The sequence below is a fragment of the Rhinatrema bivittatum genome, chromosome 4 (assembly GCF_901001135.1).
Source record: "Rhinatrema bivittatum chromosome 4, aRhiBiv1.1, whole genome shotgun sequence".
NCBI classification, from domain to species: domain Eukaryota; kingdom Metazoa; phylum Chordata; class Amphibia; order Gymnophiona; family Rhinatrematidae; genus Rhinatrema; species Rhinatrema bivittatum.
The window spans coordinates 57,995,388-58,019,877 of NC_042618.1; the positions used below are offsets into that span (position 1 = coordinate 57,995,388).

At 46.5% G+C, this 24,490-nt stretch overlaps 1 protein-coding gene across 11 annotated transcripts in view; it reads left to right on the plus strand.

Annotated features, from left to right (window-relative positions):
- The window catches only part of C4H14orf39 (chromosome 4 C14orf39 homolog), a 702,704-nt gene that overhangs the window by 481,326 nt on the left and 196,888 nt on the right, over positions 1-24,490 (plus strand). For 10 of the 11 annotated variants that reach the window (XM_029598172.1, XM_029598168.1, XM_029598170.1 and 7 more), the window contains one exon: positions 5,768-5,797. The exons of the other annotated variant lie outside the window; for it this stretch is intronic. In XM_029598172.1, coding sequence (XP_029454032.1) covers positions 5,768-5,797 — 30 coding nt within the window. The remainder of the gene's footprint in view (positions 1-5,767; positions 5,798-24,490) is intronic. 11 annotated transcript variants of the gene reach the window in all.

The following is a 24,490-nucleotide window of genomic DNA, read 5'->3' on the forward strand; positions in this document are numbered from 1 at the left end:
GACAAGTCCAATCCTTGCTAACTCAATGTGTTAGCAAACGAAGGGCAGGCTAAATACCCGGATGGCGTGACGTCACTCAAGGGAGCCACTCCCGAGGTTCCCGCTGTGACATGGATAAAGACGTGGGTGGCGTGCGCGTGTGCACCCTAGGAGGCCCGAAGGAGAAACATGGCGGATTGCCTTGCCATTGCCGTTCCGGGGACGCCGGAGAGAGCGGCATGCAGATGCAGCAGTAGCCATCTTCCCAAGGCTAGCGGGGAGAGCAGAGAGAAAGGTGAGGCACAGAGGTCGAAGCCGTCTGAGACCGACGGACGCAACACTACGCTGGGTGCAACAGCTCCAAGCCAATGAGAGACTTTTGGAAGAGGAAGCTAGGCAGGCAAGTCGCCTGGAGGCGGTGGTGGCTTATAGTGCGGATGCACTTCATAATCGTTTATGGATCTCCGCTCGCTCCATGGTCTCGGCAGTGTCAGCCCACAGGTTATTATGGTTGCGGAACTGGTCTGCGGATGTGTCTTCTAAATCCCATTTGGGTTCTTTACCTTTTAAAGGCAAGCTGTTATTTGGAAAAGAACTTGAAGACATGATTCAGTCCTTGGGCGAAAATAAGATTCACCACCTGCCAGAAGACAGACCGAGGTCCAGAGGAGTTTTTTGTTCTAGGTCCTGCTTGGTGGGAGTCGAAGATCTCGAACGACCCAAGCACCTACCACTTCCTTTCGGCAGAATACGGGCAGGCAGCAGACCTTGTCGCAGCCCTTTCATGGATGGCGTTTCGGCAGACCTGGTACTTCCCAGGCAACCCCAGGCAGAAAAGCTGCACAATGATGGCCTGCCGGCCCACTCCTCGGTACCAGTGGTAGGGGACAGACTGTCTCTGTTTTATGAGGAAGGGGCCAAAATCACTTCAGACCAATGGGTACTCTCTGTGATAAAACACGGCTACATTATAGATTTTGCACACCGGCCCAGCCCACTGTTCCTGATCTCCCCATGCGGGTACGCAGAAAAATGTCAAGCGGTAAAGCAGAATTTGCACCGTCTCATCGATCTGGGGGCAATTGTGCCGGTCCCTCCACCTGAGCAGCTCAAGGGCCGCTACTCCATTTATTTCGTCGTTCCAAAGAAAGAGGGGTCCTTCCGTCTCATTCTCGATTTAAAGTGGGTCAACAAATGTCTTCGGATTCCCTGCTTCTGCATGGAGACGTTGCGTTCAGTCATCAAATCAGTCCAGCTAGGAGAGTTTCTGGCATCGCTGGATCTAACGGAGGCGTATCTGCATATCGGGATCAAGGCGGACCATCAGAAATTTTGAGATTTTTCATCCTGGGATAGGACTTCCAGTTTCAGGCTCTGCCCTTTAGCTTTGCGACAGCCCCCAGGACGTTCACCAAGGTAATGGTGGTGGTGGCAGCACAACTACGTCAGGAAGGTTTGTTGGTGCACCCATACTTGGACAATTGGCTGATTCAGGCGAAGTCCGAAGACCTGTGTCTGGCAGCGATCAGCCCTGTGCTGCAACTGTTGGAGTCTCTCGGCTGGGTGGTCAACAGAGCCAAAAGTCACCTAACCCCCTCACAATCCTTGGAATTTTGGGGAGCTTTGTTCGACACACATCAGGGGAAAGTTTTTCTAACGTCAGACCGAATTACCAAATTACAGGGACAAGTGAGGATTCTGTTGGTGAAACAGCCTCTGCAAGTCTGGGATTACTTGCAAGTCCTGGGATCCATGACATCCACTCTGGAACTGGTTCCATGGGCGTTTGCTCACATACGGCCCTTACAATCCGCATTGCTTTCCCGCTGGAGTCCAGTTTCCGAACAGTTTTATTGCCTCCTGCTGTTAACGGAGTCCGCTCGGTCCAGTCTGGGACTATGCTGTGGCTTTGCTCGGACAATCTGGGCCATGGGGTTCCCTTGGTGATTCCAGAATGGACGGTAGTCACCACTGATGCCAGCCTCTCCGGTTTGGGAGCAGTTTGTTTGCGGAAGTCGGTCCAGGGACTATGGTCTCCGAAGGAGTCTCAGTGGTCTATCAATCATCTGGAGACCAAAGCAGTTCGTCTGGCGCTGGAGCCCTTCCTCTCTCTGGTTCAGGGGAAGGCAGTCCGGGTGCTGTCCGACAATGGAACCAAGGTGGCCTACATCAATCGTCAGGGAGGTACAAAGAGTCGCCTGGTGGCGTTGGAAGCTCACCTGTTGGTCAGTTGGGTGGAACAAAACCTTGTAAACATAGCCGCGTCCCACATAGCAGGGGTTGACAACGTGCACGTGGATTTTCTGAGTCGAAATCAGCTCGATCCTGGAGAGTAGGAATTGGCGGACAGAGCTTTTTAGCTCATTTACGACAAATGGGGCATGCCCTCAATGGATCTCATGGCGACATTCAGGAATGCCAAGGCCCCGCGATTCTTTGTGCACCGCAGGGACACCGGATCAGAGGGTGTGGATGCACTTGTCCTACCATGGCCAACGACCGTTCTGCTTTGTGTTTCCTCTGTGGCCTCTTATCGGCAAGGTGCTCCGGCGAATAGAGAACCACCCGGCAGATATAATCCTGGTGGCGCCCGAGTGGCCTCGCCATCCGTGGTTTGCGTATCTAGTCAATCTCACAGTGAAGGGTCCATTGTGGTTTCCACCCCTTCCAAATCTACTACATCAGGGGCCCGTCTGTTTCGACCAGGTAGATTGCTTTTGAGATGGTACTGTGATGGCTTTTGAGATGGCTTTTGAGAGGCAGCGTCTAAAGAACAAAGGTTACTCGGTAGTGACTACTTTGCTGAGATCGCGCAAAGCCTCGACTTCTCTATCTTATGTGCGGGTCTGGAAGGTTTTTGAGTCATGGTGCATTGAGCATAGTATTGTTCCCATCCGGTCATCCGTGTCCAGCATTCTAGGTTTTCTTCAGGCAGGGTAAGCTAAGGGCTTGTCCTGTAGTTCTTTGAGGGTCCAGGTGGCAGCCTTAGGCTGCTTACGAGGGAACATACGGGGCGTGGCTTAGGCTGCACATCCTAATGTTTCTCGCTTCCTTAGAGGAGCAAAACATTTACACCCGCCAGTGACTTCTCCATGTCCGTCCTTGAATTTAAATGTAGTTCTTACGGCCTTATGCGCACCGCCTTTTGAGCCTTTGAAGAGGGCAACCCTGAAGGATCTCACTTTGAAGGTGGTGTTTCTGGTGGCGATTTCTTAAGAACATAAGAAAATGCCATACTGGGTCAGACCAAGGGTCCATCAAGCCCAGCATCCTGCTTCCAACAGTGGCCAATCCAGGCCACAAGAACCTGGCAAGTACCCAAAAACTAAGTCTATTCCATGTTACCATTGCTAATGGCAGTGGCTATTCTCTAGGTGAACTTAATAGCAGTAATGGACTTCTCCTCCAAGAACTTATCCAATCCTTTTTTAAACACAGCTATACTAACTGCACTAACCACATCCTCTGGCAACAAATTCCAGAGTTTAATTGTGCGTTGAGTAAAAAATAACTTTCTCTGATTAGTTTTAAATGTGCCCCATGCTAACTTCATGGAGTGCCCCCTAGTCTTTCTACTATCTACTATCTGTGCGTTGGGTCTCTGAACTGCAGGCATTGTCCTGCTGGGAACCCTTTTTGAGAATTTCTGATTCAGGGGTTACTTTGCGGAGAGTTCCATCTTTTCTTCCGAAGGTGATTTCTTCCTTTCATGAGAATCAGTTGGTGGAACTCCTGTCTTTTGCCAATCTGGATCAGTCGGATCCCCTTTCAAGAGATTTGAGAAAATTGGATGTTCGCAGGGCCCTGCTGCAATATCTGGATTGACTAATGATTTTAGAGTCTCGGATCATCTCTTTGTCCTCTGGAGTGGTCCAAAGCGGGGTAATATGGCGTCTAAGACCATGATAGTCCGGTGGCTAAAAGAGGCAATAAATTTTGCTTATTTATTTCGTGGTCGGCCCTTACCAGTGGGGCTTAAGGCACATTCCACCCGTTCCCAGGTGGCTTCCTGGGCAGAGTGTCATCAGATTTCCCCGCAAGAGATTTGCAGGGTGGCTACCTGGAAGTCTTTGCATACTTTAGCAAGACATTACAGACTGGATGTCCAGGATTCGAGGAAAGGAAATTTCGGAGCCAGTGTGTTGAGAGCGGGCCTCTCTGGAACCGATACCCGGTAAGTAACAGCTCTGGTACATCCCAGGAGTCTGAACTGATCCGGTACGTACAGGGAAAAGAAAATTAGCTCTTACCTGATAATTTTCGTTCCTGTAGTACCAAGGATCAGGCCAGAGTACACCCACTTAGTGCATGAAGGTGATGGAGGGTCCGCTACGTTGCATTCGTTTCATTTGCTCTGCAGAGGCTTATGTCATTTACCCTTTTTAACGGGTCTGGTTTATAGTTGGGGTCAGTGATCCATATTAAGTTTCCGGTTCATGTACATAGTTAGTTTGAGTTAGAATCATTCTGCTTTGACATTGCGTAATACTGGCAGACTGTGGGTGGCACCCTGGTATATAAGGCAGAGTCTTTCAAATCTTTCTCTGTCTCCATCTGCTGAAAGGGAGGCAAAACCCAGGAGTCTGGACTGATCCTTGGTACTACAGGAACGAAAATTATCAGGTAAGAACTAATTTTCTTTTGCTATACATTACTCTATCATATTGGATTATTGAATGTTAGGAACCACTCATTACCATTAACTCCACCCAAACTCCTCCCACCTGCATAACTAATGTGACATTTGCATATTAGCACGCATTGCATTACTTAACAGATGCGTTAGGGCCATAATACTAGTATTAAGGCCTTGACACGAGATGATAAATGACCCAGTTACTTAGCTATTCATCTTTCAATATCTACCTCAAAATGTAATAACTGGAAAATATTATAGAGTTTCTTCCAAAAAGATCAACAAATAAGAAATGCAGACTTAAAAAGAACAATGTATCATGACATTTAGTAAAAATGAGTATAATGTGGAATCTATACAGTTGTTAATTATGTTAATTATATGGCACGTGCTGTGTAACCAGACTACAGAATACTAGTGCTGGCTAAAGAAAAAAATGTTTGATATTTATTTTTATTACTATATTCTTTGCTTTTTCATGCTTACTTTTGCTGATTTGATTCCTTGCAAAAACACATATTTGCTGTACTGTATAAATAAGTATACCTATAAATAAGTATACCAAGCTTTTATGTCTTGCAGAGACATCATCTATTAAGAAAACCATCTATTTTCCTTGCTGTGCTTTGGAAAAAGTGATACATTATGAGTAAATGGATGGTACATTATGTTTTGAATAAAGAATAAAAGTTGAATCATGCTATAGAAATGTTATACAGGATACTTCATTGTTCTTTATTCATATAATAGTGCATCTTTCCATTTATATATAATGCTGTCACATTTTCATCACCAAAAGAATGAAAGTAGATTGAATATACAATAATTTCCCCATTTAAATGGTGTGTAAACATAGTCCATGACTGACATGCAGTACTGGTAGTGCTAGATCTAAAACAAATTATGTATTAATATTTTGCTTCTTTATCTTGTTTCTCTAGCAATGATTAAAATATGTCTTTCAAAAAGTAGGAAAAAACCTACATATGTTTTATTTTATGTTTTTTATCTTGTTAGATGTCTTTCCTTTTCCTAAAAATAGACCTTTTTGATGGACATATTTAAATATTTAAAAAATATGAGCTGCATCACACAAGTCTTCTATCTCTTAGATCACAATAATAGCTGAACCACTTTCAACATTTCTTATAGATAATATTGGATGTTCCTCCTGTAATGCAGGTATTCAGCAAGTAAACTGATGGAGTTTACGGAGTTTACATCTTCAATACCTTGTAGTATATTGTTCAAAATTTCTGTTAATTAAAAACATTCAATAAATATCTCTCTCTCTCTCTCTCTCTATATATATATATACTTTTTTTTTTTTTTTTTTACTGTGAGTACTATATGAAAGATTAGCAGAGTCATAGAGCATAAGGTGAAGGGTACAGGTGGAGTTACATATCTCAAGTCTTTGTGGCATAAGCTATTGTCATGCTTGTAGTATTATTTTGGCCACTAGTCTATAACATTTGGGGATTTAGTATACAGTCAGTTATGCACAAGAGTAAATCTTTATAAAGCAGATTCAAATATTCAAGTTGTGCTGAATATCTTTTTTTCAAGCAGAAGCAGAAATGCCAGATTCTGAATATCTCCAGATATACAGTCATTTATGTAGCTCAGAAATATTGAAGCTAGAGGGAATATGATTATGAGTTATGATGCCATAACTCAGTTGAATTGCACACTCAATAAATATAAATTGAAATTAGTTACTATACAATACATAGTTTATTGCGATTGATGAATATAATAACTTTCAACGATTGTGTTACATGGGTAAAATCATACTTGCATACCTCTTTATAAGGGGATTTTATGTAACAGCATCATATACACTCATTTTGTGTTGCTAATTAGACAATTAAACATCACGGTTTGTCACTCTGCTAATATATGTTGTATTCCTACCACAGATTTTACATCTTTGTTCTTCCTCCGCATTGGATTTCCATTGCAAAATTCTTGAAAAGTTATTAACTGAAAACTGAAATCTATTTTATGCAACGAGTTCTACTATTATTCTCCGATGATGAGCCACAACCATGAGCCACACTGATAGGTCATGTGTGATTATATTGTTCTGTGGCCCTTTTCATCCTCCTTAGGACAAAAAAGCTGGAAGGGGTAGACAATGACTTTATCCAGTTGGACTGCTGCCTGGTGGGGATCCATTTAATATATTGCAATTTTTATGGATCTTCATCCAAGCATAGGAGCAGATAAGAAAACCTTACAAGGATTCTCATCTAATCAGGAGTGAGTTCATATCTGAGGAGTGTGACTGTATTCATGCCCCCAAACAGAGAGAGCTATAGATAGAGAAAGATCTTCAGGGAAGCAGAGGAAGGATGTGTGCACAACTGCTGTACAAACAGTTTGGAAGCTGGAGAAAAGACAAATGATCTGGCAACCTAAGAACTTGAAATAAAATATTGAAATCACACCACCCATAGATTTTATTTGTCTTCAAGAGAGATGCTAGTGTGAAACGGTAGCCAGAATATTCAACACCGGACTGAAGGGCATGTTCCCTGAAGTAAAAACAAGGTTGAGCTGCCTCAGCTAAATAGTTTTTTGAATCAAAAGTTTCCAGAGTTCGGTTTTCCAAAGAATGGAAAACTGTTTGTTATGGGTTTCCCTACAGAAAACTGTGTATTAGTTGTCCTAAAGAATAAAAAGGTCCATGTTCAGTAAGCTGGTGAGTAGACAAGTTACCCAGTTAAAGTTAGCCAGATAACGTGTCTCACATATTCAGCGGTATAAACATTCTGCTGAATATACTCATCTAAAATTATTCTGCTACTTGTAGTCAGATAACTTAAAAATCTAACAGATTAGATTGTTAAGTTAACCGGTCTTTTGTGGATTGATAACTCTCTATTTAACCAGATAGCTTCAAAGATATATTCAAAGATAGCTCGTTAAGTAGCACAGTAACTTTAAACAAAAAAAATAAGACCTTTGTGGGCCAGTGGCCCAATTACAACTCCTCTCCCCAATATGTATGTATTGACCCCACCGGGCCAAACTACCTCAACCCACCCAAACCCCAAGGAAAGACTAAGTTTTGTGGGAGGGTGTCACAGATTGCCCTCAACCCTTCCTTTCCTGTTTTATTTTAATAAACCCTTACCTACCACCTCTCTTCCAACTTTTTCCCTATCTGCACTCGCAATACCATGTTTTCCGTTAATAAGCAGGCTGAATTAGCCCTGCCCTTTTGGGGGGGAGGGGGGTGGTCATCATCAGACGATGCACTCAGACATTTTTTTCAAGGATTAAAGTCTCTGAGCTGCGCATGTGCTTCCTGTGTGCAGTTTGCGGCTCCTCCGCTTCAGTTATTTTTTTCCCACGCTCGGGCACAGATGCTTTTTCTTCTTCTCTCCTCAGAGACCTTCTACAGTGACTCACTAATTAAAAACAGGACTTTTCAGTGCTCTAATGGCCGCGAAAGAACCTGGCTTCAAATATTGTCAGTGTGGACACATAATGTCCATCACTGACGACCACTATTATTGTTATATTTGTTTGGCCCCGACCTTGACCAAGCGTCATGTCGGGATTGTGGATGCATGTCCCCAAGACCCCAAAGACAGAGGGCCGCTAAAACAGCTAGCCTTCGACAGGACCACTCTCCAGCTTTGGGCTCATATGCCACCACCCCAAGACGTTCTATTCAATCGTTCCCGGGGTCCAGGATGAAGACTCACAATTTACCTAGACGATTCTCTTTGGCTGAATCAAGTCCAAAGAAGCATCGATCCACCTCAGATGCAAAAAAGGTAAAATTGAAGCAGGAGGAGCGTGGTCCTGACTCAAGTGCGCTGTGCCGCAAGATAATTGACACACGACGCAACAGCTGGTGCAACTGGCTAAACCAGACACCGCATCAAAAAAGAAACACGACGCATCAACGCCATCCTGCTCCCATAAGCCAAAGCACTCCATATTGGCGAAAAATGCGTCATATCCAAACAAACTGTTAGAAACTGGTATGTTGTGCACCCTGGATCGCGGTAAGAGTTGGCTCCACTCACAGGGAGAACCCCTGTGGGGACTCACTGCGATAGGCTAGCCTTAGCTGAGACTGACACAAGTGAAATAACTGTATTATACTGGAAATGTAGAAGCTTCCCACCAATGTGAAGAGAGGCACAGTCCAGAGTACCAGGTAGCTCAAGCTGATATCCCCGGTAGTGGTCCATGGAGCGGGGTAACCCGGGGAATCCCTCCTTAGATGAAACTTCTCTGTAATGATCCAGTAGTGGCCCACAGCGCAGGGTACGCTGAGAATCACAGGAGAAATGATGAGAATAGAGCAGGAGGTCAGCAGAGTAGAACAGCTGGTGGTACCCACTCTTGTAGTGTGCAGAGATGGTGGCTGAGGTGTGCACGGTAGTGGCCCGAGGTACGGGGTACAGCGAAGTTCCGTCAGCAGAAGCAGCGACGTCGCCAGGCAGACCAAACACACCCAGAACAGGTGAAGAGTACTCTAGGCAGAAAGGCCCTCTGAGGAGCGGATAGCTGGAACGAGACTAGGCCCCCGAGGAGTAGATACCTAAAGCATTCGAGAGTCAGGTTCTTTAGCGAAGCATCTCCAAAGGAGTGGAATATAGCAGGATGGAAGTCCTTGCTAACTCGTAGGAAGGTTTGTTAGGCAGGCTTAAATACACAGGCGGAGATGACGTCATGCGGAGGGGATGCTCCGAGGTTCCCGCCATGACATGTATTTGAGATGCCCTGGCGCGCGTGTGTGCGCACGTGCCCTAGGTAATCCCTGTGTCAAGATGGCGGACGGAGTCGCTCACGCTGTCTTGGGGACGCCGAGAAAGGCGGCGTATGGAAGCGGAGGCCGCCATTCGTCCAAGAGATACCAGTGCAGGCAAAAAGGAGGTGAGCAGCAAAGGTCGCAGCCAACACAAACATGATGCAACAACGCAATCCCATCATCACAATGCAACGATGCATATTCGAAGCAAAAACCACGATGCACCGACGCACTTGTACCATCATTCAAACTCTATGACGCAAGAACAACGCACGACGCATGCATTGTCAAAATTTAAAAATAAATCCCCATCAAGGGCTCACCTTAAAAAGGACCCCATCTTGGATATATTATCATCCTCCATGGGTTTCCCCTCAAAAACCACTTTCGATTAATTCATCCTCTTCACAAAGTGGTTGATCCAAATGCTTGGGATTTTCTTCTCATTCCCATCACAAATCATCACATTTACAAGAAGAACTAACTCTGAGAACCATACCTCCCTGACAGGAGCAAGTTTCTTGGACCCCGCCAACCTCCTTCCGACATCCTAGTTGCGGGCATACACCGCCAGAAGTTACCTTCTAAAGCTACACAACCAAAAGCTCAACCTCAGAAGGACCAAGGAGATACAAATACATCCTCTTCCAGGAGGCCATAAATCAAATCTCTGCAATTATAACAAATCTTTTTTCATCTTTGCATCTGCAGTACCTGCACCACACTTTCCAGATCCTACAGGGGACATACCATACCCCATTACTCCTGACTCGCCACGCTCTCCCAACCCAGAGCAGACCACAAAGAAAGCCGATTCACCTCATTCGACACTGCAGGATTCACCGGGCAACTGCTCCCCTAACAGCTCTACTTGTATACCCTCCAATCCACCAGAGGAGCTGCCTGACCATTCATCTCCACCTGAAGACCTTACTTATTCTCGTTTTATTGAGAAACTGGGTATCCTCCTAGGAGTAAAAATCAGAAAACTACCGGACTCCAGGGAGGAGGTTTTTGGTATCCTAAAAATTTTAGATGTTCCCGCTGAACTATCAGCTTTACCATCTCACAAATTATTAGACTCCGTTCTATCAAAAACCTGGGAGTCCCCTGAATCAATGGCTCCAGTTTCTAGAAAAATAGATCTGAAGCTCAGATTACAAAAATCTAACATTTACGGAGTAGTTCAGCTTCCACATGCATCAGTCATGGAATCAGCTATGAAGCGAGTGAAAAAACACCAAACTACCTTCCTCAACTCCTCCTATAAGGAATCATAGGATTCTAGATGAAAATGCCAGAAAATCTTTTCAAAGTGCGATGCTCATTTCCCACATACAACCACATCAATTTTACATCATCCAATATCTTTATGAATCCCTCCAATTGCTAAAACCATTTCTCCATTCAGACACAGGACAGCCCATCACACCTTTTTATGAAATGGAAGAGGGTCTCAGACATCTTCTAAAGACAGTATATGAATCTTTTGAAACATCTGCCAGAACATCTGCCATAGCCATTGCAGCTTGTCGCATGGCGTGGCTACGTTCCAGTTCTATCAGAGAAGATATTCATGAAAAATTGGCTAACCTCCTTTGTGTGAGAGACAATTTGTTTGGAGACAAATTTAAGAATATGCTAGCTCAACTAAAAGAACAAAATGTATCAGTCCAATCTCTCTCAGGATCTGTAGATCCCCAATCCTCTTTTAGGCACTACCTCTAAAGAAAACCTACGTACTTTCAAAGAAGACCATACAAAATTTACATTCCATATAGACCACAGCAATTCCAGTTTTACCAGCTACCTCATTCACAGCCTCAGACACTTCTGGCTAGAACCCGCCAGAGAGAAAGGAAACAGAAACCAGTCCAGACCCCTCTCCAAAAACCTTCACAGTCTTTTTGAAAATATCGCAGCCAAAGCCGGAATTACCGATCAGGGGACAAATTCAACATTACTTCCCAGAATGGCAAAAGATCACCTCAGACCAGTGGGTGCTCCAAATTGTAAAGAGGGATACCGTCTCAATTTTATCTCCAAACCTCATCTTCCTCATCTTTCTACCAGAGTGATGGATGTCTCTACTGTTCACCTAGTGGAGCATGAACTACAGATACTGCTACAGCAACAAGCCATCCAAATAATTCCAAAGAACAAAATCAATTTGGGATTTTACTCCCAATACTTTCTCATCCCGAAATGCTCAGGGGGTCTCCGTCCCATTCTAGACCTTCGAGCCCTAAACAAATTCCTCAGGAAGGAGAAATTCAAGATGGCATCCCTCAAATTAGTCCTCCTATTCATACAACAGAACAATCAGATGTGTTCTCTAGACCTCAAGGATGCATACACTCACATCCCGATACTTCCCTCCTGCTGGCAGTTCCTCTGCTTCCAGGTGAACTCCATACACTACCAGTCAGGGTTCTGCCCTTTGGACTTTCCTCCACTCCCAGAGTCTTCACCAAATGCCTGGCTGTGGCAGTGGCCCACTTGAGATGTCAGGGAATTCTTCTATTTCCTTACCTAGACGATTGGTTAATAGTTTCCCCTGACCAAAACCATCGATGCCTTCCCGCCCTCTCAGCTTTGGCATGCTTCCTCCATCGAGAGCTCCACCGGGAGAAGGCCAAAGTTCTATAATCCATGGGGCGATGCATCCTCAGATGATTCATCATGGACATCCGAGGACCTATTCTCAGAGCCTTCACCACTGGAGGAAAGGTGAAGATCTACTCCAGAAGACCTCTCCTTTGCCAGTTTTGTCAAAGAGATGTCTGAGAATATACTTTTTACACTGGTCACGGAGGAAGATGCTCACCATAAAATGTTGGAGATCTTATAATTTGTAGATGCTGCAAAAGAAATAATGGTAATACCGGTACATGAAGTTCTTTTGGACCTCATGCACCGCCTGTGGGAACATCCAGGTACGGTACCCCCAGGTCAATAAAAAGACAGATGCTACCTACCTGGTTCAACAAGCCCCAGGTTTTCAAAAGAGTCAGGTGCCCCACCACTCTGTAGTTATGGAATCAGCTCAGCAAAAGGCTAAACGATCGTGTCAACATTCTTCTGCCCCTCCTAGTAAGGAACAGAAAGCATTGGATGCATTGGGATGAAGGATTTTCCAAGGATCCATGTTGATATCGCGAATTGCAGCATATCAACTATACATGACCCAATATAATAGAAATCTGTGGAAACAAGTCCAAGAGATTGCAGAGACACTACCACAGCAACAACAAGAAGCCTTGTCCTCCATCCTTCAAAAAGGAATGGAAGCAGGTAAACATGAAGTCAGAGCTGCCTTTGATTCTTTTGAAACAGCATCCAGAGTCTCGACAGCAGGCATAAGTGCTAGACGCTGGGCCTGGCTTAAGGCCTCAGACTTACGCCTGGAAGTGCAGGACAAACTGGCAGATCTACAGTGTACAGGAGACAATTTGTTTGGGGATAAGATCCAGGACGCAGTGGCCACGCATAGAGAACCCAAGAAACAATTCTACAGGCCACGCAGATATTACCCTCCTGCATCCCTGTCATGACCGGCTCAGGCACCTCAGAGGGGACATGCGCGCCAAACTAAAACATCTAGACCACAGCCAGCTCCACAAGCTGGCCCTGCATCTGGATTTTGACTCTTTCCCAGAGAGCAGGAGCCATATTCCAGTGGGGGGCTGCCTGTGCCACTTTGCAACAAATTAGCATCCAATCACCATGGACCAGTGGGCACTGTCCATCATAACTCATGGTTACCGTCTAATTTTTCAAAAATACCCTTGGACTTCCCACCCAGTCCATCCTGGAGTTGGGACGACCACACAGGAAAATTCGAATCGGAGCTCTCAACCCTTCTGTTGGCCAGAGCCGTGGAATCGGTTCCACCGAATCAGCAGGGAAAATGGTTCTACTCCAGATATTTCCTTATTCCAAAAAAGACCGGTGGCCTCCGGCCTAATCTGGACCTCCGTGCCTTGAATACATTTCTTCGCAAGGAGCGGCTCAGGATGGTATCCCTGGGCACCATGCTTCCTCTAATTCAACAAGGGAATTGGCTCTGCTCTCTGGACCTTCAAGACACATACGCCCATATTGCAATCTCCACTCCTCCTCGCAAATATCTGCGATTTGTGGTGGGCCGCAGTCACTATCAATACAAGGTACTACCATTCGGCCTAGCCTCGGCGCCTTGAGTCTTTACGAAGTGCCTGGCAGTCGTGACTGCGCAGTTACACAGCAGATGCGTATACGTTTTTCCACACCTGGACGACTGGCTCATAAAAAGCCAGTCAAAACAAGGAGCACTCGACTCTCTCGGTCTCACCATAAGGCTTCTAAACTCATTGGGATTTCTAATAAATTACCCCAAATCCCAATTGACACTGTCTCATCTTCTCTCCTTTATAGGAGCCAGATCTAGACACGACACTGTCCAGAGAATTCTTATCCAACGACCGTGCGATTACGCTGTTCAACTTTTCCAGCTTTATCCGCCTTCGAAAAAGAGCCTCAGCTGGCCAGCTACTCAGGTTGCTCGGCTACATGGCTTCAACTGTCCATGTCACCCCATGACACGCCTTGCCATGAGAGTGACCCAATGGACTCTGAAATCCCAGTAGCGACAAGCTATTCAGCCGCTGTCATCCATGGTACACATATCCAGCCAGCTTCGTCTGTCCCTTGCCTGGTGGACACACAAAGCCAACTTACAAGTGGGTCTTCCTTTCCAGCAACCGGATCCTCAGGTGATCTTATCTATGGACGCCTCCAATCTACGTTGGGGAGCCCACGTCCAAGGCCTTCAAACTCAAGGGACTTGGATAAAAGCCGAAGCGACCCATCAAATCAACTTTCTGGAGCTTCGAGCGATGCGGTACGACCTTTATGCATTTCAGGATTACCTCTCCAACAAAGTTGTCCTGATTCAAACAGACAACCAGGTTGCAATGTGGTACCTGAACAAACAGGGGGGCACGGGCTCTTATCTGCTTTGCCAGGAGGTGGCACAGATTTGGGCCTGGGCCCTGTCACATTCCATTCTTCTGCGAGCCACTTATCTAGCGAGCACACAGAATGCACTGGTGGACCGCCTCAGCCGACGTTTCCAGCCCCATGAATGGTCTCTGGATCCCTCAGTTGCGAGCAGAATCTTCCACCGGTAGAGTCATCCAACCATCGACCTCTTTGCGTCCAGTCAGAACCACAAAGTGCAAAGCTTCTGCTCCCTGCACAGGGACCTACATGCACCAGCCAGGGATGCCTTTGCCCTTCCCTGGAACAAAGGCCTGCTTTATGCGTATCCTCCGATTCCACTAAGCAAGACTCTCGTGAAGCCACAACAGGACTGGGGCTTAATGATTCTCATAGCCCCATACTGGCCACACCAAATTTGGTTTCCCATACTTCGCGCCCTTTCTGTCCAGGACCCCATTCGCCTGGGCACATCGCCCAACCTCATAACACAGAATCACGGCAAGTTACACCAACTGAACCACCAGGCCCTCTCTCTGACGGCCTGGACGTTGAAAGGCTAATACTAAAACCACTCAAACTTTCAAGTGACGTATCTCAAGTCCTAGTAGCTTCACGGAAGCCTTCCATGCTGAAATCCTACTGCTCTAAATGGAAGAGATTTACCTTGAGGTGCACACAAAAGGGCTTGGATCCTTTTTCTTGCCCCACATTGAGTCTGTTGGATTATCTCTGGCACCTCTCGGAATTGGATCTCCAGCATCATCTATCCAAGTGCACCTTAGTGCTATCACTGCTTACCATCAAGGAACAGGGGATGCCCTGATAACAGCTCAACCCCTGGTGAGTCGCTTCATGAGAGGCTTAGTACAGCTTAAGCCTCCTCTATGGCCACCAGTCATGGCATGGGACCTCAATATTATACTTGCATGGCTCATGCACACTCCTTTTGAGCCCTTGCACTCCTGTGAACTCAGAAACCTTACATGGAAAGTTATTTTCCTAGTAGCCATCACATGTACTCGCAGAGTGAGTGAGTTACAGGCCCTTGTGACCTACTCACCCTACATAAGGTTCATTCATGACCGTGTGGTTCTCTGCCCTCACCCTAAATTCCTTGCTAAGGTGGTAACTGATTTCCATTTAAATCAGTCCATAGTCTTGCCCACTTTCTTTCCAAGACCTCACGCTCACTCAGGTGAGCGAGCTCTCCACACCTTGGACTGTAAGTGTGCTCTTGCGTTTTACTACAGCCCACAGGAAGTCCACCCAACTCTTTGTCTCTTTTGATAAGAACAAACTTGGGAATGCGGTGGGCAAGCAAACACTGTCAAACTGGTTGGCAGACTGCATCGCTTTCTGTTACCAGCAAGCAGGCCTTCCACTACAGGGACGAGTGAAGGCACACTCAGTCAGAGCAATGGCAACGTCAGTAGCACACTACCATTCAGTACCGATTGCTGACATATGCAGGGCTGTGACATGGAGCTCTCTCCACACCTTCTCAGCTCACTACTGCCTGGACAAGGCTGGACGACAGGATTCTGTCTTTGGCCAGTCTGTCCTAAAACATTTGTTTCCAGTATAGGGACCCAACTCGTCCTACCTCGACCCGCTGTGAATTTCAGGCTGCCTCATCCTTGCCAACAGCATCCCAGTTGTTGTGCCTGTTGCACATGTTCGGTTCTGCTTCGCCTCATACATATGACTCAGCCTGTAGCTTGCTATTCATCCATATGTGAGGCCTACCATCCTGCTTATCCTGGGAGAAAACAGAGTTGCTTACCTATAACAGGTGTTCTCCCAGGACAGTAGGTGTTTGTTATTGGTCTGGCAGTGGACCCTAGATCCAAGATAGAGTTAGCGCTACCTAGGAGAGTAAACCCTCTTAGGTCCCTACCGTCGGAAGGCAAGGCCTGGTGATGTAGACGTGGAATGAAGACTTCACCCCGGAAGCTCGCGATTCCCCCAGGAGGAGCCCGTAGGAACCTGGCCGCTGGGACTTAGGAGACTCCCTGGAGTCCGAAGAAGATCTGGATGCAGGCGCCTCCTGCAGGTCATGTAATCCAGATAGCTGGCGCCTCCAGCAGGTTGAAGTCGATTCAAATGTAGATATCTGGAGAAAGATCCAAAGTCGGTCCGAGGGTCTAAGCCAGAAGAATGGTCGGAAGCCGGTCCAGGGTCGAAGCCAGAGACAAGGTCGGAAGCCGGTCAGGGGTCAAAGCCAGAGATATCCGTCCAACGAGAGGAGAACAAGGATCAAGAAGAACAGGAACCAGATGAACAGGCAGCAGACCAAGAACTTGAGGCACAGGAACTCACAGGACCAAGAGCCAAGTTACCAAGGCAAGGTCTGAAGAGCAGACCTTGTCTGAAATACAGGAGACCAGGAAGGAGTCCCGAAGAGGAGCCATGACCATTTCCTGTAATGGTCCCTTTAAATCACCCCAGCAGCTGCGCACTGCTCTAGGAGGCCCGCCGGGGGTGGAGTCAGCAGAAGCGGTGGCCATCTTGGAAGTGGCACAGCCGCGAAGAAAACAGCGGCGGCTGCCGGCTCCCGCGGGCGTCCCAAGGGGAGCCCGACGCCATGGGTGAGTGATCGGCTCCGGTCTTGGACCGCCGCGGCCGGTGGCTATAACAGTAGGCTGTTAGTCCTCATGAAACCCACCCGCCACCCCGCAGAGTTGAGTTTGCTTACGTTTTATTATTTTATTTTTCGCTCGTACTTTTGCTGTAAACGAGACTGCAGGGTTAGTGGCATGCTGGGCATGCTCAGTGTACCAGTCAAAGTTCTAGAAACTTTGACAAAAGTATTCCGTGATAGGGCTCCATTGATCATGTCACCCATATGTGAGGACTAACATCCTGCTGTCCTGGGAGAACACCTGTTACAGGTAAGCAACTCTGCTTTCTCCATATTCATTTCCAACATTTGAGCTTTCGTTTTTCCTTTTCCATGACATAGTATTCCATGATAATTTCTTAGAGCTTCTACATTTCAGCTTTACGTCTCAGCATTTACTTTCAGTATTTATATTCATTCTTTACCTTGGGTATTCACCTTCTTACTGGAGGTGCTTTCAGGAGACCCGGGGCCTGTCTCTTCCCAGCTGGACTTCAGACTCTTATTCCTGCTCTCAGGGATCTGCCCACCGAGCTACATGCGTTTCTGTCTTTTAAGGTGGACCAGCTAAATGCCTGGTCCAGCATTAGTTAAAGAGGGTTTTCATGGACAGTTCTTCACACCCTGCTGGTAATGATGCTGGGGAATAACTAAAGTATGTCCAGAATTTACAGAAACAGCAGACTAATGCTTACCAGACAGTTGCTCAAGCTGCTGAAAAGCAAACTCAGAATAACAAGAACTGGGATAACACCCAGATAAAAACCCATAATTTACATCCAGGAGACAGAATTCTCCTGCAAGCTTTGGCAATACATGTTAAACACAAGATTGGTAACCGCTAGCTCTCTTAGCCATACCACATTGCTTCTCAGCTGCCAAATCTACTAGTGTTTCAAGTGAAACCTGAAACTGGTAAATGGGGCTGTGAAAAATTTACATTGTAACCATTTACTGCCATTTGCTACAGTTTTGTTGAAGATAGTATTATACAACATTTCAGTTTTTATTACAGCTATAGTAAATCTGTCATCATTTGAAGGGTATTTACCATCTACTCTAAAACAGGCTTCAATTAGACATATATTGAAAAAGCTTTCTTTGGATCCTTGCAAAAGAAGTTGGGTCAGCTGTTTTAAAACAGCTGAATGACCATTTGGAAAAGCATCTAATTTTAAACAAGTATCAATTCAGATTTCAAAAAATAATGAAATACCAAATCATTATCACATTCGAGTTTATATACAGTAAGACTGGTTTGACCAGGGTTTTAAAACATCGTAGTCTTACTGGATATTTCGGCAGCTTTTGACACAATCATCAAGTATTGCTGTTGCAGTGCTGATAGGTATAGTACTGAACAGGTTTACTTCTTTCTTGTCTGATTGTCTCTAACAAGTGAGAATTGGGAATTAATTCCAACTGGTTCCCCAAGGGTCAGCCCTTTCTGCCACATTGTTTATAGTACTGCTCTGCAAATTGCTATCAGGATTAGGTGCTAATTACAAACTGTAATGTTGATGACATTAAGTTTTTTGTACCTGTGATGCCATCTTGGGAGGAAACATTTCAATTGGTTTCAATTTGCATGACTTCTGTAAGAAAATGGCTAAGGCACAACAGGCTTGCCCTCAATCGGGCCGATACAGAAAACCTCGCTGACAGCTGCACCTCCTTTTTGACGGAAGCGGCGGCTGTCAGCCGGTTTGACAGCCGGCGCTTAATTTAACCAGCGTCTGTTGTTGAACCCACTGACAGCCACGAGTTCGGAAAATGGACGCCGGCAAAATTGAGCGTCCGTTTTCCAACCCGCAGGCCACGGGCCAATTTTTTTTTTCTTTTAGATTTTTTCTTTTTTTTAATCTTTGGGGCCTTTGACTTAATATCGCTATGATATTAAGTCAGAGGGTGTACCGAAAAGCAGTTTTTTCTGCTTTTCTGTATACTTTCCCAGTGCCAGCTGAAATTAACTCCTGCCTTTGGGCAGGCGTTAATTTCTGAAAGTAAAATGTGCGGCTTCACTGCACATTTTACTTTCTGAATCGTGCGGGAAAGCTAATAGGCCCATCAACATGCATTTGCATGTTGCGGCCGCTATTAGTTTCGGAGGGGTTGGCTGCATGTTTTCCACGCGCTATTACCCCTTACTGTATAAGGGGTAAAAATAGCACGTCGAAAACGCTCAGCCGAGTGCACCATAATGAATCGGCCCAAATGTTAATAAAACAGAGGTAATGATTTAAGTAGATCTCTCTCTGTGAGCCTTCTAGTAATGTTTGAATTTGAAGGCAGCAAGATACCCATTGTAAATTAAGTCTGTAATTTGGGAGTCATACTGGATACTAGTCTTTCCATGCAGGCTCATGGTAAAAGTCTAATTTTATAAACACTGGATGCTTCACCAATTGAGATAATTATTGAATGGACAAGACTTCTATTCTGTATTGCAAGCATTGGTACTATCCAGGTAAGACTATTGCAATTTGTTGTATGTGGGACTTCAGGCAAGTAAATTCATGCACTCCAAATTGTTCAAAACTCCACTGTTCATATTTTATCTGGCACTGGTATTAGAGATCACATGACTCCTGTTCTGCAATCACTTCATTGGCTTCCAGTGTATAGGAGGATATGATACACAATTGCTCTTCTAATCCTTAAGGTTTTTGTGTAACAACTCATCACCTTGGATTTGGACAATGCTGCAAATTTTCATCCAATGTGAGCATTGTGCTCAACATAGCGCAGTCGCGTTGGTTGGCACATTTGACTGAAATACATGATTTTATTTATTTGTTTATTTAAACATTTTATATACTGTTGTTCCAAATGAAGATCACAACAGTTTAAAAAAAGCATTTCCAAGCCTTGAATAAAACCCTTACTCATCTTCATAAACTCGTTTGCAATAACTGGATCTAATCAAGAATCCACCTACCATAAACTTATACTCATCTTTACCTGCTGAGTATTATCATCTTTACCTGCTGAGTATTATCATACCATTACCTTGCACTACTGTGTCTTATTTATTTATTCTCTTGGTTACATACTACCGTTCCATTTTTATCATATCTTTTCATGCACTACTGTGTCTTATTTATTCCCTTGATCACTTATTTTACCGTCTCTTATTTATGTACCATCACATGTATCCACATAGGCTTATTTATTTACTCTACTATACTATTTTATTAATTGGAAGAAATGTATATATTGCATTGTTCAATTTTCCCCCTCTTCCAGCTCCAAGTTAATTTTCCCTGTTTTATTGTAACTTCCTCACACACTGTATTGATTCACTGTATTTAAAGTTTCACAGTTTATTGGGAATATTGTTTATTACGTTACGCCATGCTTTACACACATTGTTAATTGTAAACCGGGTTGATGTGATATCTGTCATGAAACTCGGTATAACAAAAATAATAAATAAAATAAATAAAAAGTAACATTCATACTATAGATCATCACAACACAACTGTTGTGTTGATCTAAACATGTACAAATATGAACTAGATTATATCCTTACTATTGTGATATCCTAGAATATATATGAAAATGAACTAGAACATATATTTATTGTGATTTTAACCTAGAATGTGAATGTGAACACACTGTGTGTGATTGTTGACCAAGAATATGAATGCTGATATTGTAAACTGTTGTGATCTTAATTTGGAACGACATTATATCAAATGCCTAAATAAAATATATAAAATAAACAGATTTAATATAAATCTACTGTGGTTTTCTAATACATGTTAACTAAAGGTCTAGGACAGTAGGTTTGTTGTACAGAAGTTCTATTTCCACAATTTTCATATAATAGTGAGTTGTCTTAAGATAATTAAAATCTCTCGTTACTTATTTCTCATTCTTCAAGTATTATCTTTGTCCTTGAGATTGTGGTTTTCTGCATTCTGATATTTTTTAAGTTAGCTTATAAGCATTTTTGAATAGCCAGGTTTTCAGCTCAAAATAACAGCCCTGCGATTTTCTGTCACAGAGCTGTTATTTTGGAATTCCCTGTACGTACCAGGATCAGTCCAGGACACCTGGGTTGTGACTCCGCACCAGTAGATGGAGACAGACTAAAACTTGTGGGCGGAGCCATATATGCCCCTGTGCCAGTCACAGCCCCTCAGTCTTACTCTGTCTCCAGTAGGTGGTGCAGGTCTAGTCACAGCCTCTGAGTGGCCTGAGGACTGATAGTTAGTCAGGGTCTTTGTGGTTTTATTGGTTTCGGTTTATTGGTTTTGTTCATTTAAAAAAAAAAAAAAAAAAGAAAAAGGAAATTTAAAGGTGAGAAGACACAAGAGGAAGCTGTCCGTCCTGCCTCCCAGGGGGGTGGGAAGGTTCTGAGGGGACCATCCCCCCCTGGTTGAGGCCGCTGCTGAGGGTCGAGGACCCGGCCTACCACAGGCAGCAGCGTAGGGGGTGACACCGGGGAGCCCGGTTCACTCACCCCCAACAGAAGCAGAAGACTCGGGACTCCGGACAGCGGCAGGTTTGAGTACAAAAAAAAAAAAAAAATTGTGCTTTTATTTTCTTGTGCGGCTCTCCGTTTCTTCGCCGGGGGGGGGGGGAGTTTTCTCGGCTCGGCGAGGGGCGGGGAGTGTTTTCGGCGGTAGAAATTAATTATTTAATTTCAATTTTGTTAGTTTGCCGCCCGTTCCGCCGCGACCGCGCGGATGCCGAAGGGGTCGATTTGCTGTACTTGCGGCTCGGCACGCGCGCGGTTTTCATGAGGGGGGATTCGCTCCGCCTGCGTTCCGGGCGGGAGGGACCGTCCGGGACAGACAGGGGGGGGGCCAATCCCGGTCGGCACCATCGCCGTCACGCGCTTTGGCCGCTTCTCTTATGCCGGCTGACCCCTTCCCGCTCAGCGCGGGAGCGGCGGCCATCTTGGGGTCAGCTCGTGAAATTGTACGCGATCCGGCAGGGAATCCCGGCATGCCTCCCGCGTTGTCTCCTCAGCACAGGCCTTCGAGGGGGGGGGTCCTCTGGGGGGGGCTGAGTCCCCGGATGAGGCTAGCAAGGATGGTCCTCCTCGGTTTCGGGGTCCTAGTTTTTGGCCGTTTTCGCGCTCCTATGGCGCAAGGTACTCAAGGGCAAGGCCCGCAGGTGCAAGGAGAAGCATGGCCACTCTAAGGGGGATGGCCCACGGCAGAAGAAATCCGGGTCCTCGTTTTTCGGCCGCTTTCGCGCTCCGACTGCACAAGGTGCTCAAGTACAAGGGCCGCAGACGCAAGGAGAGGCATGGCCACCCTAAGGGGGACGGCCCATGGAAGAAGAAATCCCGGGAGGGCCCAGATTTCTCCCTGGCTCCAGCAACGGGAATGCGACCACCGAGAAGGGTCCCGCAGGATACGGAGTCTGAGTCCACCTCACAGGATCAGGTGGATCCGCCCGGAGAGCCCCTGCGGGGGGCCGATGGAGCGTCCGGGGACAGTTCTGCCCTGACTGGTCCGGGCAAACCATCACAAACCGGTGATGGGGATGACACTAAGGTGGTTCAGTTTTTACGCAGAGATGAACTGTCCCCGCTTATCCCGGCTATCCTCAACGACCTAGGGGTGGAAGCCCCACCGACAGGTTCGCGCCCTGGAGCGAACATGGACCCAGTCCTGCTGGGGCTCACTGGTCCAGCGGTGACCTTCACATTCCGTTTCTCGGCGTCAGACATATTGTTTCAGGAATGGGATACTCCAGAGCTGGGTCTGTAGGGGACCAAGGCAATGGACAAGCTTTATCCGCTGCCAGAGGACGTACTGGAGCTTCTACGGCTTCCGGCTTCCGAAGGTAGATTCGGCAGTGTTGGCAGTAACAAAGAGGTCAATCTTCGAGGTTTCAGCGTGAAGGGGTCCGAGCTGCCCTCTGTAGTAACTACGCCAGGCGGGCTAGTTTGCGTCGGGCCCAAATTCTACAGGCGACTGCAGGTCTTTCGGCTCAAGAGGCCACGCCGGCGGATCATCTGGAGGCTGCCATCGCCTATAGTGCGGATGATTTCTATGATCTACTGCGTACTTCGGCTAATTCCATGGTCGCTGCTTTCGGCTCACCCATTGTTTTGGCTTCGCAACGGGGCAGCGGATGGATCCTCCAAGGCTCTCCTTGGGGCACGGCCCTTCAGGGGAAAGCTGTTGTTCGGTAAAGAGTTGGATGCTGGAGGTTTTTCCCTGGGTGAGAACCGGGTTTTCAAACTCCCAGAAGACAGGTCCGGAACTCGGTCCTCCTATTCTGCTACGTCCCGTTTCCATGGTAGCAAGAGATCTCGTCCCCAGAGGTCCTCTGGGCCTTCTTATCGCTCGACGTCTTCACTGGCCTCCTCGTGGCCGCAGTCCTTCCGGGGGAAGCGTTACAGCAGCCAGGGAGGAACCCCGTCCGGCACGGGGCCCAAGACCTCGCAATGAGATACTGCTGGGCCATTCCTTAAGGCAGCCATAGCCCTTCGTTCCAAACGTAGGGGCGAGGTTGACTTTGCTTTTCATGGACTGGGCCAAAATAACGTCCGCCCTGTGGGTCCTCAACTTATTGCAGCACAGTTCCGAGTTACGTTTTGCACGAACTCCACCGGATAATTTCCTGATGTCGCTCTGCACAGATCCAAGGAAAACGGGGGCGGTGCACCGCACCCTCCAGCGCCTAGAGACCTTAGGAGCAGTCCTCCCCGTACCTCCCAATCAGTGAGGCACAGGTCGTTGTTCCATTTACTTCATTGTCCCGAGGAAGGACGGCACGTCCCGGCCCATTTTGGTTCTCAAAGGGGTAATCAAATGGCAACGATCCTCGGACTTGGCCCGAATCAGCCAATCGTCCAAGTAGGGGTGTACCAGGCACCCTTCCAGTCGAAGTTGTATCCGCTACGACTACCATTACCTTCGTACACGTGCAAGGAGCCGTGGCGAGTCTGAAGGGGAGAACCCGGAATTGGTAGTGCCTGCCTAAGATGCACAATCTGAGGAGCCGCTGGAAAAACGGTGGGATGCCGACATGGAGGTACGCCTCTGTGAGATCCAAGGAGGCTAGGATTTCGCCTGGACGCACCGCGGCAATCACTGACCGAATCATTTCCATCTTGAAGGTTGGACCGCGCAGGCTTCGTGCACGCAAGCTTCAGCCTAAAGTGCGTCGATTATGGAGTCTTCAGCTGCCGCTGGTTGCGATTCTCTGACGGTTCTGGGGTCTATGGCGTCCACCCTGGCGTTGGTTCCTTGGGCTTTGCTCATCTACGCCCAGACGGTTTCACCTACCACTTCCGCTCACGGCCCAGACGAGGGCCAGTCTTCACTGGTGGCTTGATTTGGACCATCTCACTTGCGGTATATCCCGGCTGGTTCCCAACTGGACAGTGGTGACGACGGATACCAGCCTCTCCGGTTGGGCAGCGGTCTGCCTAAGCAAGTCAGTGCAGGGCCGGTGGTCCTCCGGCCAGTCGCAGTGGTCCATCAACCATCTGGAAAGCAGAGCGTTACGCTTGGCCCGGCAGGCC